We start from the raw sequence: 17706 nt of genomic DNA, 5'->3' as shown, positions 1-17706 counted from the left end.
TGCTTACATCATTACCTGAATGAAACACATACTAAATTGTGAACCAGACCTGTCTTTGTATTTAAGAATTGTACATTCATATTTTGCAGGACTGATGAAGTCATCAAGCACAAAAATCATTTACACACTATGCATGAATGGCTGTAGCCTACAATGTCATCAGTTTTCAAGCTACCTACCTCCATCAATGCTGTATTAAGTTCAAGTCACGTAATTATAAAAATAGTTATAGAAATAATAATGACAGTATTGTTGTATGTTTAGCACCATTTTCTAGCACATGATAGATGGTGGCCAGTAGTGGTGGAAGAACCTGGGAAACATCCATGAAGACCCACTGACCCATGGGAAGCTACTGGCAAGCTTTCTCACATATCCACATTGGCCAAACCTGTGACTCGAACCCACATGGACAGAGTTGAGATGGCAGTGATCAATAAAAGCAAGTGCTTTAGACCACTCGGCCACCCAGAGCTCCAAATAATAATGAATCTATAAAAAAACATAACATACCTTTATTTTAATGTTTTTTAACAAGAATTGTCAAAGCAAGCAAGAAAGGTGCATGAATGAATGTCACCACTTTCCACTTAACATCTCAGAACATCAGACACTGGAAGAATTCATAAATATGCTAAAACATAGTATGAACCTTGTACTGCCAATAGTGTTGGCTTATATCCTTTGTCAAGCAATGTATCATAAGATCAGTGGGTCAGTTTGTTAAGTAAACCCTGTTCTGGCAGTACATGATAAAATGGCAGATCATTGTCTGTTAGCACTGTTTGCACTGGAGTGTGAGTTACACTAAATATGGTAAATTCCTATATATCCATTAGATCAATCTGACAAAGGTTGTGGCTATGGACTGATGGCCTGTCAGTATAGTTTGATAAGCTTGACTTCATAATCCTTGGGTCAAACATAGATTGATTGGATACCATCCATCATTTAATTAATCCAGGCCCAATTTTTAAGAGATCTATACTGTTTAGAAAAGCTGGAAGTACAGCACTCCCTCATTGTAAATTTGTAAATTGTAAAGTCCTACATTATAGCCTTGTACCTGTTATAACATATATAAAGTGAGTACTGTATATTTATGATCATATACATGGCCATTTTTATGAATTTTGGTATCAAGTCTTGATTAGTGTGAAGTTAAAATCATACTTTAACTTGGAGAATAGCCATGGATTTTATTTCAGAAATTTGTTTTGTTGCCTTGAAATAAACTTTATTTTGAGTGACATCCTAAAAACTAGCTTTTATTAAATTTTGATTGACTTCAGTAAACTTAATAACTTTGTGCCATTGTTATATTTAATGTATCTTTATTTACTTCTTAAAAAATATTTTTTGGTTCATATGACTAATTATAGATAAAATTTTAATTATTAAGTTCAAATGATGATTAAATATTAATAGTGCACAAAATAACTCTTGTGTTTGCCATCTTAGCATCCATAATATCTCAGATCAGTGAGGAAAAAACAACAATGGCTACCAGTGTCTAATATCTTAATTTGCACCCCATATCTAAATTGGATGTTTTTCTATAAATATTTAAACAACTGTCATAATTAATGGCTGCAGTACCAAATTTACTGTGTTCAAAGTGAAGTAATTTTTAGCAAACTTAAAATGTACGACTGGTTAACAATACCTATTCCAGCTGTTGGAGCAAACTTAAAATGTACGACTGGTTAACAATACCTATTCAGCTGTTGGATCAAACTTAAAATGTAGGACTGGTTAATAATACCCTTTCCAGCTGGTCCTGCTACATTTGCTACCTATATTTTCGGTGGGGGTGGGGTGAAGGGAGATCAGTTTATTTACCCCTCCAGATCAAGCAATTAAAACTTAAATATAGGAAAAATATACATACAAAAAACCTGTTTTGAAAGACCACCTGTCTTGAGACCAAGTTCTTCAAGTACAGATTTATTGACCATGTAGTGTTATAATTTGTCAATAGACCTCTTGAAAGCCATTATCTTTAGGCAGAAGGGATGGTCTTTCTAAACAGGTTTCTACCATATAGATCTAGACATGCATGCTTATGTATTAATTTTAATCTTATAATGTAATTTAATTAAAATATAATTGTATTAAAATATAATGTACTTTTTTATTTTCTGTATTTTCAGATTTCTGTTGATGACAGCAGTAGCTACTACTGTGGACGTAACTGTCAGGTTAATCAAGTGAGTATTTTCATTATATATATACCGTATGTACTAACTTATAAGATGAGTCCAACTGCAAACTGCACAGACCCAGATCTGCCTTCACATTATGCACTGGGATATCTGGGTCTGTGCAGTTGTTTAGGATTAAACAGTAGAACAAACAATATATGCTCTGATGTGCAGGTGTATTATATTATGGCAGATCAGGTTCTTTGTTGTTTGCAGTTCAGCTTGACTTATTAGTGAGTACTGATGGTTCTGCCTAGGAAGACTGTTTATCTATTAGTGAGTTACTTGTTGAAATAGACCACATTTTGAATTTGACTAAATTGAAGACATGGATGCAGAGTCCTCAAGCAAATAAGAAGCACAAAAAAGGTGCTCATAAATAGTTCATGTAATCTTTCAATTTCATACTAAGTGACATGGAAGAACCTGACCAAGACCCTGGTTTCCTGAAAAAAGAAGTGAGAAAATTTGAGGGGCCACACAACTTTGTCCATGATGTCCACTAAGACAGGCCTTATTGTACATATACCCGGTAAATAAAATGTGCACTTACATATGGTGGACAAATCATATTTTGTGCCAGATTAAAAGCCATTGATTTGCAGATTTGTTTTGCATTTGAAAATTGTATTGCTTACTACCAACTTGTCTTGCAAGTTCCAGTCCCAAAAGTGTCATTATATTTTGGAGGTTGTCAGATATTAATAAAATGAAAATAATCAACCTGGGTAAAAATTGTTGAAAAAGAGTACTCTTCACATCACACTGCATTTTTCTTTTTAAAAATAATAAATGTATTTTGATTATTTGACTGTAAAATGCACATGCTTTAGCTATGGTGGCTATGGGAATAATCTTTTTTGTAATTAAATTTTGTTTCTTTGCTGGATCATGCAGTTTGATGTTGATTAATTACAATAACACATGGTGTAGTCTCAATGTGGCTTATAAATGTCTGTGTGAAATTTGCCACAAAAGGACAAGAAATACTAAATTAATTTCCCTTAGGAACTGAATTGGGGTCTGGAAAAACAGAATGGACTAATGCAAAGAGAAGTAGACACACCAAGTTATATGTAATACTTATTTGATGACAAAAATCTAAACAATAAAAACCATGACTGCCAAAAAGTGAACGAGTTAATAATTTTTATCTGTCTACCATATTATGTTATGACATCCATGCATCCATTCATCCTTCAATCTGCTACTAATTTATTTTCCTCACAGTAACTCAAATTGACTACCAGTATATTACTATCAGGTATCAAACTTTGTGACCATAAAAAGAAAAACAGTTTCTGCACAAAACTCTAGTTATCCATCATGTAGAGTTACCAACCTCTATTGATAACTTGCTCTTGGAGTAAGAAGACGACCATTTGATTTAGGGACTTAAGGTCAAAGGCCTTAAGGGCATAATGTCAAGGTCATTAGTTCTACATCACATACTTAATCTAAACTCTAAACTTTATTGAATAGTTTGCACCTGTGGTAGTGAAGAGTTATATATATATATATATATATATATAATAAATGTATATATATCCACCCACCATCTAGAGCAGGGGTCTCAAACACATGGCTCACTAAGCCGTATCCTGTGTCCAGCAAAATAATTGACATCACAAGGTGTCATGAAAGATAACAGAGGTTGTGTGGCCCATGGGCCATCGAAAATGCCCTAATGCGGCCCTCATGGTGGTTTAAGTTTGGGACCCCTGATCTAGAGTTACCAACCTTTGTGGATGGATGGCACCCAGGTTAGGGAGCAAGTAATTTCAGGGTCAAAAAGTCAATTTTCAAGGTCAGTGACTGAAAGGAGAATATTAGCTTGCTCACAGTAACTTGATTACTCCATCATATACAGTTTTCCAAACTCTTTCTATAGTTTGCACTTGGGGTAAGAAATACAGTTATTAGTTTTGTTTATTGTCTTGACCCTGTAATGTTGAGTAGTGTACTGAGGGCTGTTTAAAGGCCTCCTCAAGAAAACCTGGTAGTTTTCTTAGAGTAAAAGGTTTATGTAAGGTTCAGCATAAGCAAGTTTGAAATTAAATTTAAATTTTAAAGTGATTTTCTAATAAATTTTCTAATTTTTTTTTAATGCAGATTTTTTCCCCTCTAAATAGGGATAAAAGTTCTGGATCTTTTCCTAGATTTGCATAAGAGGTGGTCCCATATCAATGTATTGATAAATTGCAATATTTTCTATGGTGTTAGTATATCAGAGTATTGATACAGTATGATAAAAGAATGAAGTATAACCAAAAATATATAGACTGTCTGAAAATGAATATTTCTTGTCATATTGTTATTCCTTCAAATTAAGTTAACAGTAAGACCACTTAACCAAGTCTAAAAATGTCTGTCTTCTTTTATGTAATATTCCAAAATTGCCAAGGAATTGCCAAGGTTGCTGTCCAAAATAAGGAAAATAGTTTTCACGTGGGTAGTTTTAGATGATTACCTAGATATGTTTTTTTAATGGCACATACTTGGGGTAAGGAAGAAGCCTATTTGTTTTAGAATGAAAAAGTCAAAGGTCAAGGCCTCTTGGACTGAGAGAAATAAAAAGTGTTTCTAGAAAATAGCATTACCAATTTTTCATTTGGACCCATCTATACCCCGTAAGAAGTCTTCTTATGTCAGTAACACTTTTTATGCAGGATGAATAACAATAACAAGATTTTCAAGATAGTGGCCATGGTGACCTTATTGGATGCCAGATCATCACCATTTTCATTTCAGACCAACAAAACACCATGACAAGTCTTTCTGAGAAATCCCACCTTTGATATAAGCTGCCGTTTAGGAAAAGTAGCCATAACACAATTTTCAAGACTGTTGATATGGTGGCCATATTGGATGTCAGATCATTATTATTTAGAACCAGATAGACATCACAAGAATTTCTTTAGTAAAAACTCCATCTTGATATTACAACAATTTAAGATGAGTAGTAATAACAAAACTGTCAAGATTGCCACTGTGGTGGCTGTAATGGATGTAATATCTGTACCATCTTCATTTAGGACCAACCATATATACATCACTACCATCTTCATTTAGGACCAACTATATACATCACTACCATCTTCATTTAGGACCAACTATATATACATCACTACCATCTTCATTTAGGACCAACTATATATACATCACTACCATCTTCATTTAGGACCAACTATATATACATCACTACCATCTTCATTTAGGACCAACTATATACATCACTACCATCTTCATTTAGGACCAACTATATATACATCACTACCATCTTCATTTAGGACCAACCATATATACATCACTACCATCTTCATTTAGGACCAACTATATATACATCACTACCATCTTCATTTAGGACCAACTATATATACATCACTACCATCTTCATTTAGGACCAACTATATATACATCACTACCATCTTCATTTAGGACCAACTATATATACATCACTAGCATCTTCATTTAGGACCAACTATATACATCACTACCATCTTCATTTAGGACCAACTATATATACATCACTACCATCTTCATTTAGGACCAACTATATACATCACTACCATCTTCATTTAGGACCAACTATATATACATCACTACCATCTTCATTTAGGACCAACTATATATACATCACTACCATCTTCATTTAGGACCAACTATATATACATCACTACCATCTTCATTTAGGACCAACTATATACATCACTACCATCTTCATTTAGGACCAACTATATACATCACTACCATCTTCATTTAGGACCAACTAGATACATCACTACCATCTTCATTTAGGACCAACTATATACATCACTACCATCTTCATTTAGGACCGACAATATACATCACTACCATCTTCATTTAGGACCAACTATATATACATCACTACCATCTTCATTTAGGACCAACAATATACATCACAAGACATCTACCAGTAAAGTCCCCATCTTCTAATGATGTATGTTGGGTCCTAAAATGAAAATGTACTGATCTTACTTTGAATATGGCCACATTGAATATGGCCATGTTGAATATGGTAACATAGAACATGGCCACCAAAGCAGCTAAGTTTATATTTTTGTTATTGCTAATAAATGGTCTCATTTTGAACTCAGGAGACTTATGTTTTGCTTTTTTTTTCCATCAGTTTCAATCAGATTTTGGCAGAGTTGTTTTCATTACAATTACCAACATAACGGTATAAATTTCATCCAACATGAAGACACGCAGTAGATGATATAGAATGGTAAGAGTGATTTACATATCCCTTGTTGTAAATACTTGTTTAATTCTTATACCATTCCATGCAATTCAGTGTGAATTCCCACAGAATAAAATAAATCCTTCAACAAACACTCAATCAAAAATGCTGGGTGAAGTAGAATTCATTTGCATATAATTTGTTGTTGGTCCTGTGGCTGGACCCATAATTGACCACATGTAGATGTGGGTTCTGTTATTAATGATCCATTGATCCCTCTCTGACTTTGCTGTTTCTCTTCATTTTCTTTACTCTCTTTCCTGTCATGTGTGCTTTTTCCTTCAAGGAGTATTTTAGAGTCACTGTCAATTTCTGCCAATGAAAATTCTGGAAATTCTCCACTGGAGTCTGTCATGTCATGTTTACCCTGCTGTTGATTCTCCATGTTTTCCATACTTTTTAAATATCTCCCATAATTTAGGTGCTATTGGAATCCTTGTCTATTTTCTTTTGTTGTTCAGTGTTTCCTTTGTTTGTAATTTAAAATTTAATTGTTTGAATTGCATGCATAATTAATATCTGGTGGAAAATAAACCAATAGTGTGTTCTGTATTAATTCATGCAATATAAAAATCTATGCCAATATGACTGCTCAATCATGGCACTGAACAAAGATTAATGGCACCTCTAAAAAGTGTCACATGTGAAACTTTCTCGGTAAAGCATGATATGTTGCCATGGCAACAAGGTATAATGACTTATCCATTTTACAGTTTATTATTTATGTGATAATATTGTGATAAATATATCAAAGGCAATTGTCATGATTTGTGATGTGATACAACTGGGGGTAATAGCCAGCTCTATTGTGTTACAGGAAGAGAATTTCAGTATCTCATAGCAAACATAATTGGTTTTTAGCTGAGACCACTGGTTATTGACCAGAAACGTTTATGGGATGGTCTTTTATAACTTGTCCATCTTGCATCCACCCATTTATTAGTGCAAGATTTTTATCACTACTCCTCCTAAACTTCTTGGAGGATTACTATGAAACTTTACACACACGCATTCATCCCATGGTCTGGTTGGTCCTAAATTTATAAAGTGATGATCTCACATCCAATACGGCCACCACAGTTATCACCAACATTAAGGTTTACATATAAAAGAAACATTTAATGGGATAGATTTCAGTTTCACCACAGTTACCATCTCGAAAATATTGTTTTCACCACTCCTCCTGAATGGGAAGTCATACTGACCATATCGACATGGAGTTTTACCAGAAGACTTTCTATGGTCCCAAATGAAAAATTGTGCCAAGCTGACATTCAGTAAGTCCACCATAGCAGCTAAATCTTAATGTTGTGGAAGAAGAATGAAGACAGTTTCAGCATTCTACAGTTAAAATGAGGAAATAGTCTTAATTTAAATTTAAATTCCTAGAAATTCTTTTTAGCAGTTGAGCATTGTTTCATTTGAGGGACTCTTGTTTGTTACTGAAATAGATCAAGTTGAGATTTTGATTGGCCTAATCTTAAAGCCAGATTAATCAATCTAATTTATTGAATTGCCAATTCTTAAATGCCAGATTAGTCAAGCCAGTTTGTGACTGTTGATGCAAATGCATTTTAGTCAAGCATTTATAGAATGATTGCATCATAAAAATAGTATGCCTACCATGTTTTGGGAGAAGCTCTGTCAGCTATCCATTATTGTAAAAAGATTTAACAACACCAACATTAAGGTTTACATATAAAAGAAACATTTAATGGGATAGATTTTCAGTTTCACAACTCAAGCAGAAAGGTGCTCTAATAAAAAATCACTTATTGGTTTCCACTGACTTCCTAACATTATGCTTTAAGATTCCATTATTATCAATCATCAAAGGATTTATTTTATTTCAATTGAAATTGGCAACATTTTAAGACACCATGTAACTTATTTTAAATTTGGGGTTTTAAAATTATCAGTTTCTCCTTTATAAACTATTGCATAGCTATTAAATTTCATGGATTTGCCACTAATGATATTTTTTAAATATAAGAAACAAGAAATTGTAAAATACTGGTTTTTAATTTTTTAAATAGATTTTACTTGAAAAAATTTGCAAACATAAATAGTACACACATAAAACTAGAATGTGTGCCAGCACATCAGGGTGTGTCTGTTCATTGTATGCCAGTTTTCAGTCATTGTGTGTATGCCTATCCTCTTTATTGTGTGCAGGTATTCTTTTAATTGTGTGGGTGCCATTAGTCTGTTCATTGTGTGCCAGCATATCAGGGTCTATCTGTTCATTGTATGCTGGCATTCTGTTCATTGTGTGCCAGCAGATCAGGGTGTATCTGTTCATTGTATGCTGGCATTCTGTTCATTGTGTGCCAGCATGTCAGAGTGTTTTCCTTTCATTCCACTTCTGATATAAAATGAACAGTGTATTCTCTTTACATTGTTGACAGTAGGATGGGTATACCATGTTGGGCGTCAGTGTTTCCCTTTACCCTCATTTGTGCTTCAGAGACACACACATTTTTAATTTGTCCCTCAGTTTTGATAGCATGTTTTTTTTTTCCTTCTCAGTCTGACCACCAGTTTTAACATCAAGGAGATTTGTGACTCTCAATCTTGCACCCCAAGGGGATACATCATGTTGCCATGCAGTACAATGGTACATTGGTATATCAGGTATACTGTGGTACATTGGTACATTGGTATATACAGTATACCACCATGCAGTACAATGGGACATTGGTATATCATGTATACTGTGATACTTTGGGAGATTGGTATATACAGTATGCCACCATGCAGTACAATGGAACATTGGTACATCAGGTATACTGTGGTACATTGGTATATACAGTATGCCACCATGCAGTACATTGGTACATTGGTATATCAGGTATACTGTGGTACATTGGTATATACAGTATGCCACCATGCAGTACAATGGAACATTGGGATATCAGGTATACTGTGGTACATTGGTATATACAGTATGCCACCATGCAGTACAATGGAACATTGGTATATCAGGTATACTGTGGTACATTGGTACATTGGTATATACAGTATGCCACCATGCAGTACAATGGAACATTGGTGTATCAGGTATACTGTGGTACTTTGGTACATTGGTATATCAGGTATACTGTGGTACTTTGGCAGATTATTTATGATATGCCACCCTGTAATAGTTAGGAGCATTGGTAAAAATGTTCAGCCACCATTTAGTACATGGGATCATTGGAATACATGTGTATATATATGTTTTGCCACTAATTTGGGATTACTTAGGAATAATATATATTGTCTCATGCAATGCAGTACATGAGAACATTGATATTTATAGGTTACTGCATTTGTATGGGAAAATATGAACGAGTTTTTTGAATGGAAATACTGCACTCCGACAAAACGAGTTCATATTTTCCCATACAAATGCAGTAACCTTTTTCTTATAAGCTCATTTTTTTATTCTACCTAATGCTTAATTATATTAAAAAATACACTACAAGAAACAAAGTAACTGAATGTATGCCATATTCCAAACTAAATACACTAGCGCAGATTCATCATTACACAACAACAATATTATTACTGCGCACATAACTTCCACCCAGATAAATTTAAAAGATAAATTTAAACTTATCCGCATGCTCAACATAACTTTTGAAAGAAAATGGCATGTCTAGTTAAAATTGAAATCTGGAGTCATATTGAGAATGAATGTGCATTGCAACAACTTTTCCATTTGATCTGGAATGAATAAATTTTGGTATTTTGTTCGATTCTACAAAATTTCATGATTATGGACTGGATTTATATGTAACAATTCTACATGAAATACATCATATTAAAGAAGCGAGTGAGAAGTGTGTGTGCTGACATCTGCAGATGTGTTTCTGTTTCTGTCATTGAATGTTTGAAATCATAATGTTGGAAAAATATGAAGTCTTTCAATTGCAATTATCAAAAATATGCTATGGAATTTATTGCTTATTTCATTTTGAGTGCAGTAAGGAGGATGTAATTGCACTTATATTTGAAATTACAGTACAATTTCAAAATGTGTAATCTAGATTGAGAACCTATGACATGTCTCATGTAATTCAGATTTGCAGAACTAAGAAAGTATATTTTGAGGAAATTCAGGATGTAAAACTGTAAGTATATTTGCCATTCTTATCACCAGCTAAAGAAGACTCTATATGCCTGTCACTTTTATGTTATTTGTAAGGACCATTTCTTGCATCTGTTGTATAGCTAACCTAAATCTGAAACATTGTATCAAAAAAGTTAATGCGGAATGTGCCAAAACAGCTGGTATTTGGCAGTCCACGAAACATCTACTTTGCTTCATTAAGAAACAAATTTAATCAACCACAACGTAAAACGTCTACTACGCGAGTGTACATGATTTGTTTACAAATCAAATGTGCTGGTGTCTGTGTCCATTGTTTGTTTACAATAGAAAGTAGTTCCTTTATGCACGTGAATGCAATGTGTATAGGCACTTGAGTTCAGTATTGGATAATATTGCACAATTCTGACAATGTAAAGTTAATGGAGAAAAAAATCAGCATATTATATATATATATATATATATATATATATATATATATATATATATATATATATATATATATATATATATATATATATATATATATCCACGTGGTACATATGAATATTGATACATATGGTATGCTGCCATGCCATATTTAAGAATATTGATGTATAAGGTCTGCTGCCATGAGGTACTTACCGTAAGAACTTTGGTACTTTATGTAAGGGTTAAGGTCTCCTGTTATGTGGTACATATGAACACTGGTATCTAAAGATATGATGCCATACAGTACTTAAGAACACACACACACACACACACACACACACACACACACACACACACACAGAGACACACACACACACACACGCATGTGTGTGTGTGTGTGTGTGTGTATTTGGTATGCTGCCATGTGCATTTAGAAACATTGGTATATACTGATGCTTCCAGGCAGGACTTACGAATAATTGGTATGCTGCATATGGTCTGCTGCCATGAAGCAACTAGGAACATAGATATATATGATAGGTTGAAGGGTGGTACACACACTTAGCAGCATTGGTAGGCATGGTATGTTGTCACGCATAACTTAGGAAATTGATGTACAAGGTATGATACCTTGTGGAATTGGTACATATGGTCAGCTGCTATGAACTTAAAAACACTGCTCATTTCTGTACTCTGTATCAAGATGCAGGCACCAGAAGGACATTATTTTGCAATTTGCTGAATTTGGGTTTTCTTACTTGTTGTACTTATCTCATACCCCTTACTTACACACATTTTCTTTGATCAAGAAACCTCTTTCTCTCCATGCCAGTAACTGTTTAACTGTTCCTATGAGTAGTTACAGCTAGTTATAACTAGTTAACTGTGTAATACCAAGGTGGGAGGTAACTGTATCAGATTCTAGATTCCATAAGGAAACCAAGCTGTGGATCATTTGCTGTAATTATAATGGAGATCTTATATGATAGTAGCTGTAGTGGAATCCATTGTCAGTGGCTGACAGATTTAATTGTCCAGCTCAGATGGAGATAACAGAGAGGATGGTATCTTCTTAACTTGTCTTGAGATACATTACACAGCTACTGTGCTGTATTAGGGATTGACCATTTCATTTTCTAAGAGTGACAGATTGTTTTCTTTTTTAAATCTCTGGCTCCCAAATAATTTAAAAATCTACTCTTACTCTGATAGAAAAAGAACTAATTCTATCCATTATGTTAGAAGAAGTATTTTTTTATCTTGCAATAAAAGTACCAAAAAAATATCCTGGTATATTGGGTATACTGTGGTACTTAGGGATATCAGTATATGGTATATCACCCTGCAATAGTTAGGAACAGTGGTATAAAAGTTCAGCCACCATATAGTACTAGGAAGAATAGTATATATAGCCTGCTGCCATGCCATACTTGAGAACATTGGTATACAGAATATATTATCATTGGGAATTATCAGTCTGCCATGATGTGGTGTGTTAAGCCGCTGCTTAATACAATATGTTGACATGCAGTACTTTGGAGCATTATTATAAAATATCATGTTAAGAAAATCTCAGCCCTCCTTCCCAAAACTTAAATGTCCACAGACCTTTTATAGTAGTTTTGACAAATGTATGTAATACAAAAATTTAATGAAAAGAAGATACCAGTAACACTTGCAGTTGTTTGTACTCCTCATCTACACATTGTTTTGACAATGGCTCTGTGTTGTATGAATTACAACTGCATATAACGGCAGATGACAGTGGCTTTATGTTGTATGAATTACAACTGCATATAACAGCAGATGACAATGGCTTTATGTTGTATGAATTACAACTGCACATAACGGCAGATGACAATGGCTTTATGTTGTATGAATTACAACTGCACATAATGGCAGATGACAATGGCTTTATGTTGTATGAATTACAACTGTATATAACAGCAGATGACAATGGCTTTATGTTGTATGAATTACAACTGCACCTAACGGCAGATGACAATGGCTTTATGTTGTATGAATTACAACTGCACATAACGGCAGATGACAATGGCTTTATGTTGTATGAATTACAACTGCACCTAACGGCAGATGGCAATGGCTTTATGTTGTATGAATTACAACTGCACCTAACGGCAGATGACAATGGCTTTATGTTGTATGAATTACAACTGCACATAACGGCAGATGACAATGACTTTATGTTGTATGAATTACAACTGCATATAACAACAGATGACAATGGCTTTATGTTGTATGAATTACAACTGCACATAACGGCAGATGACAATGGCTTTATGTTGTATGAATTACAACTGCACATAACAGCAGATGACAATGGCTTTACATTGTATGAATTACAACTGCATATAACAACAGAAACATTAACATGAATACCACAGACTGCATGTAACAACAGAAACATTAACATGAATACCACAGACTGCATATAACAACAGAAACATTAACATGAATACCACAGACTGCATATAACAACAGAAACATTAACATGAATACCACAGACTGCATGTAACAACAGAAACATTAACATGAATACCACAGACTGCATATAACAACAGAAACATTAACATGAATACCACAGACTGCATGTAACAACAGAAACATTAACATGAATACCACAGACTGCATGTAACAACAGAAACATTAACATGAATACCACAGACTGCATGTAACAACAGAAACATTAACATGAATACCACAGACTGCATGTAACAACAGAAACATTAACATGAATACCACAGACTGCATGTAACAACAGAAACATTACCATGAATATCACAGACTGCATGTAACAACAGAAACATTACCATGAATATCACAGACTGCATGTAACAACAGAAACATTACCATGAATATCACAGACTGCATGTAACAACAGAAACATTAACATGAATACCACAGACTGCATGTAACAACAGAAACATTAACATGAATACCACATACTGCATGTAACAACAGAAACATTAACATGAATACCACAGACTGCATGTAACAACAGAAACATTAACATGAATACCACAGACTGCATGTAACAACAGAAACATTAACATGAATACCACAGACTGCATGTAACAACAGAAACATTAACATGAATACCACATACTGCATGTAACAACAGAAACATTAACATGAATACCACAGACTGCATGTAACAACAGAAACATTAACATGAATACCACATACTGCATGTAACAACAGAAACATTAACATGAATACCACAGACTGCATGTAACAACAGAAACATTACCATGAATATCACAGACCACATATAATAACACTGATTTGCCATGGGATTGTAAGATCAAGGCTAATTATGATGTGTATTTGGTCATAAATCAAAAAATAGGGTACAGATCTAATGTCCTTGGTAGCCAGCTTGAACATCTTGTTATTGCAACTTCTCCTGAACAGAAAGTCATATTGACATGGGCTTTTCACCCAAAACCATCTTCCGATATCTCATTGGTTGCAAATGAAAATGGTCCTGATCTGATTGGTTGTAAATGAAAATGGTCCTGATCTGACATCCAGTATGGCCACTACAAAATCTATTTATAACTATTCCTCCTGAATGGTTGGTCATATGTATGCATACACAGACACAAATGCACATATTAAGATCCCTGTCATGAATATCACCTGCACATCAGGGTCTATGTTATTTGTTCTACTGATTACTCCTCACAAAATGCAAAGACCCATATCTGCTGGTGCATTATATGACAGCAGATCTGGGTCTGTGCAGTTTGCAGTTGGACTCGATGTATAAGCAAGTACATATGGTATCTTGGTTAGTGCCATTGTCTTCTATACTTTAAGGAAGTGTTTTGAGGTCTACCTGAGGTTGTAGAGAGGGAGGTGTTATATATTTAGGCACTATGTGGCTTGCGTCTGCTTTTGTGGATGAAGGTGTAAAGATGTGGGGTCTTGCTTGACTGGTAGTACTTGTATTTTTATTATGTTTATTAGTGGCACTGTCTTCATTGCTTTTATGAAGTGTATCTGGGTCTACCAGGGCTAGGGGAGAGGGATGTGTTAAATATTTTTGCACGGTGTAGTTTTTTTTCAAATTGTGCAAGTGAGTTTTGTAATGAATTAAGGCCTTTCTTGGTAGGTACTGCTGGGATTGGAGGTTATGGATCAAGATGAGGTTGTCAGAGGTGACAGTGCTGGTGTTAGATCTTTTGCTTGTTTTCACACAGTTCAAAGAATCCAATGCAAGTTGAATGAAGAATCCATTGCCCTGAATCAAAATGGAATGGTTGTTGGTAGGAATTCAGTACATGTTAACTTTATTTTCATGTGAAGTAGGGATCTTGTCCATATTTGCAGAGTTGGAATTTCATCATCCAGTGGCCTCAGTTGTTGCTGACAGTCACAGATACTGTCTAGATTTTGTTGATGGGTGTAAAATCTGGGATTACCTTTCTGTATGAATTTACTTCCACATCATTATTATCCTCTTTTGATCAATCCTGAGAACTCAAGCAGACTGGATCCATATTGACATTGTTAGATTTCCTGCCATGTTTTTATTTGCTGAATTGGGTGAGTATTTTTAAAAATAATACCATTTTTTTCAACATCAGTCACCAAAAGCATCAAATACTTAGAAGACCAATATTAGTAAATCCTAGTTGAAAGAAGAATCAATATGATTTTGACTACAAGCATTATGAGCTGTTTAAAATATAAACAGTGATACCTTACAAAAACAATTAACTGTACCTCCTAAGAAGTGTGTTTCCACAATAAAACGGCATTGTGATTTATTTCTCTCAGAAACTTGTGTTTTGACTACATATATGAATGTATTCAACTGCATGTTTAACTAATAGCATTGATATTATTAAAGTGTCATGGTTGCAATGAAAATTCTCATTTTGTAAAAGCTGAATGCTCTGAAAAAAGGCAAGATATCCAAGTAGTTTGCTCAAAATCACTTGACTCTAGTACCAATGGTTCTACATAGAGAAGAACAGCCATAAAGATTACCTGAATTGAGAAGGAACAGCAGTAATATAGATTACCTGTATAGAGAAGGAACAGCCAGTAATAAAGATAACCTGTATAGAGAAGGAACAGCCAGTAATAAAGACTACCTGCATAGAGAAGGAACAGCCAGTAATAAAGACTACCTCTATAAAGAAGGAACAGCCAGTAATAAAGACTACCTGAATAGAGAAGGAACAGCCAGTAATAAAGACTACCTGCATAGAGAAGGAACAGCCAGTAATAAAGACTACCTCTATAAAGAAGGAACAGCCAGTAATAAAGACGACCTGCATAGAGAAGGAACAGCCAGTAATAAAGACTACCTCTATAAAGAAGGAACAGCCAGTAATAAAGACTACCTGCATAGAGAAGGAACAGCCAGTAATAAGGACTACCTCTATAAAGAAGGAACAGCCAGTAATAAAGACTACCTCTATAAGGAAGGAACAGCCAGTAATAAAGACTACCTCTATAAAGAAGGAACAGCCAGTAATAAAGATTACCTGCATTGAGAAGGAACAGCCAGTAATAAGGATTACCTATGTTAATTAAGAATAGTAACTATATTCTTGTTGTAGGTGAGTTGATGCAGTGGCTAAGTTCATGTCTGAAATATTGTGCACGTCATTATAGTTTGATTACAAATTTTTGGTATGTTGGTTTTAACAGAACTTTTACCATTTTATTGGATGTAGTATTCCAAGGAAATGGAAGCACAGTGCCATTCCTAAAGACACAGCAAGGCAGCCAACATAGGCTGGCCTGGGCAGTTATCGAACCCAGAACACTTGCATTATGAGTCAGATGATCTACTAACTCAGTGACTGTGGTTCCATTGACCTTAGGTAGCCACCAGTAATATCTGCCCATGATGCCTTTTATTCTCCTTCTTTACGCTTGCCTGTTCATTTCTTACAAGTTCTCTTCAGGGAATAAGGTACAGCTGTAGGCAGTAATTGATAAAAACATGTTAAAACATTTTAGACAATTATGCTGGAATTTATCCAAGACTAACTCAGACAGTAATTCATAAACTTTTAACAATTCAAAAAGTGACGAGCATGTTAATTTTATGGCCCATCAAGGACTAGGAATCAGACTTGGTGGTTCCAACTTTAACTGAAGGCAGGGATTGAAACACATGCCTGCAGCATCATTTCGTTTAATTCCACATACTCAAACCCCTAGTAGAAATAAAAAATGTGGAAAGAATTAAGATTAAAACCATACAAATCTGATACCAGTGAATCTTGCCTACAGCAGTAGTGTGAATAAGAGATGACATTGTAATGCTATGGGGGCAGGGTCCAGTTTTTATGTACAAATTTAATGCCACAATCAGCGACCTAGTATAAAAAATCATAAAAAATCAAATACACAAGTGAGGTCAAAAAGGTCCATATTTTTAGATACCTATATTAAAACAAAGCATAAGAATAGTATTCACTTGACCAGAGAAGTCAATGGCAGTTCATAGCAGAAGAGGTTTATGTTCCCCAACCCCTATTTTATACCTGCATTTTTCACTTTAAAATGCCATTTTTGACAGCATGTAGTGCTTACAGTGCAAACGCAAGCCCTTTCCCTGGATTAAAATTTTGAAAAACATTGTCTACTAAATAGTTTGATGCAGTTCAGAATAGTTGTCATCCAAGCCGTTTTTGAGATACTCGGCTTGCCTTGAACCCACGTGTCTACTGCTATGGGAGGCTAGC

General features: G+C 34.6%; 1 protein-coding gene across 1 annotated transcript in view; it reads left to right on the top strand.

Annotated features, from left to right (window-relative positions):
• Positions 1–2153: 2153 nt before the first annotated feature.
• Positions 2154–17706, top strand: part of LOC149769848 (proto-oncogene tyrosine-protein kinase ROS-like) — a gene marked incomplete at its 5' end in the record, with an annotated part of 139490 nt that continues 123937 nt past the window's right edge. Inside the window, one exon of the mRNA XM_089949749.1 lies at positions 2154–2210. Coding sequence (XP_089805875.1) covers positions 2154–2210 — 57 coding nt within the window. The remainder of the gene's footprint in view (positions 2211–17706) is intronic.

The sequence above is a fragment of the Sinohyriopsis cumingii genome, unplaced genomic scaffold (assembly GCF_028554795.1).
Source record: "Sinohyriopsis cumingii isolate HCF-2022 unplaced genomic scaffold, ASM2855479v2 utg003193l, whole genome shotgun sequence".
NCBI classification, from domain to species: domain Eukaryota; kingdom Metazoa; phylum Mollusca; class Bivalvia; order Unionida; family Unionidae; genus Sinohyriopsis; species Sinohyriopsis cumingii.
This window is presented reverse-complemented; position numbering and strand designations above follow the sequence as displayed.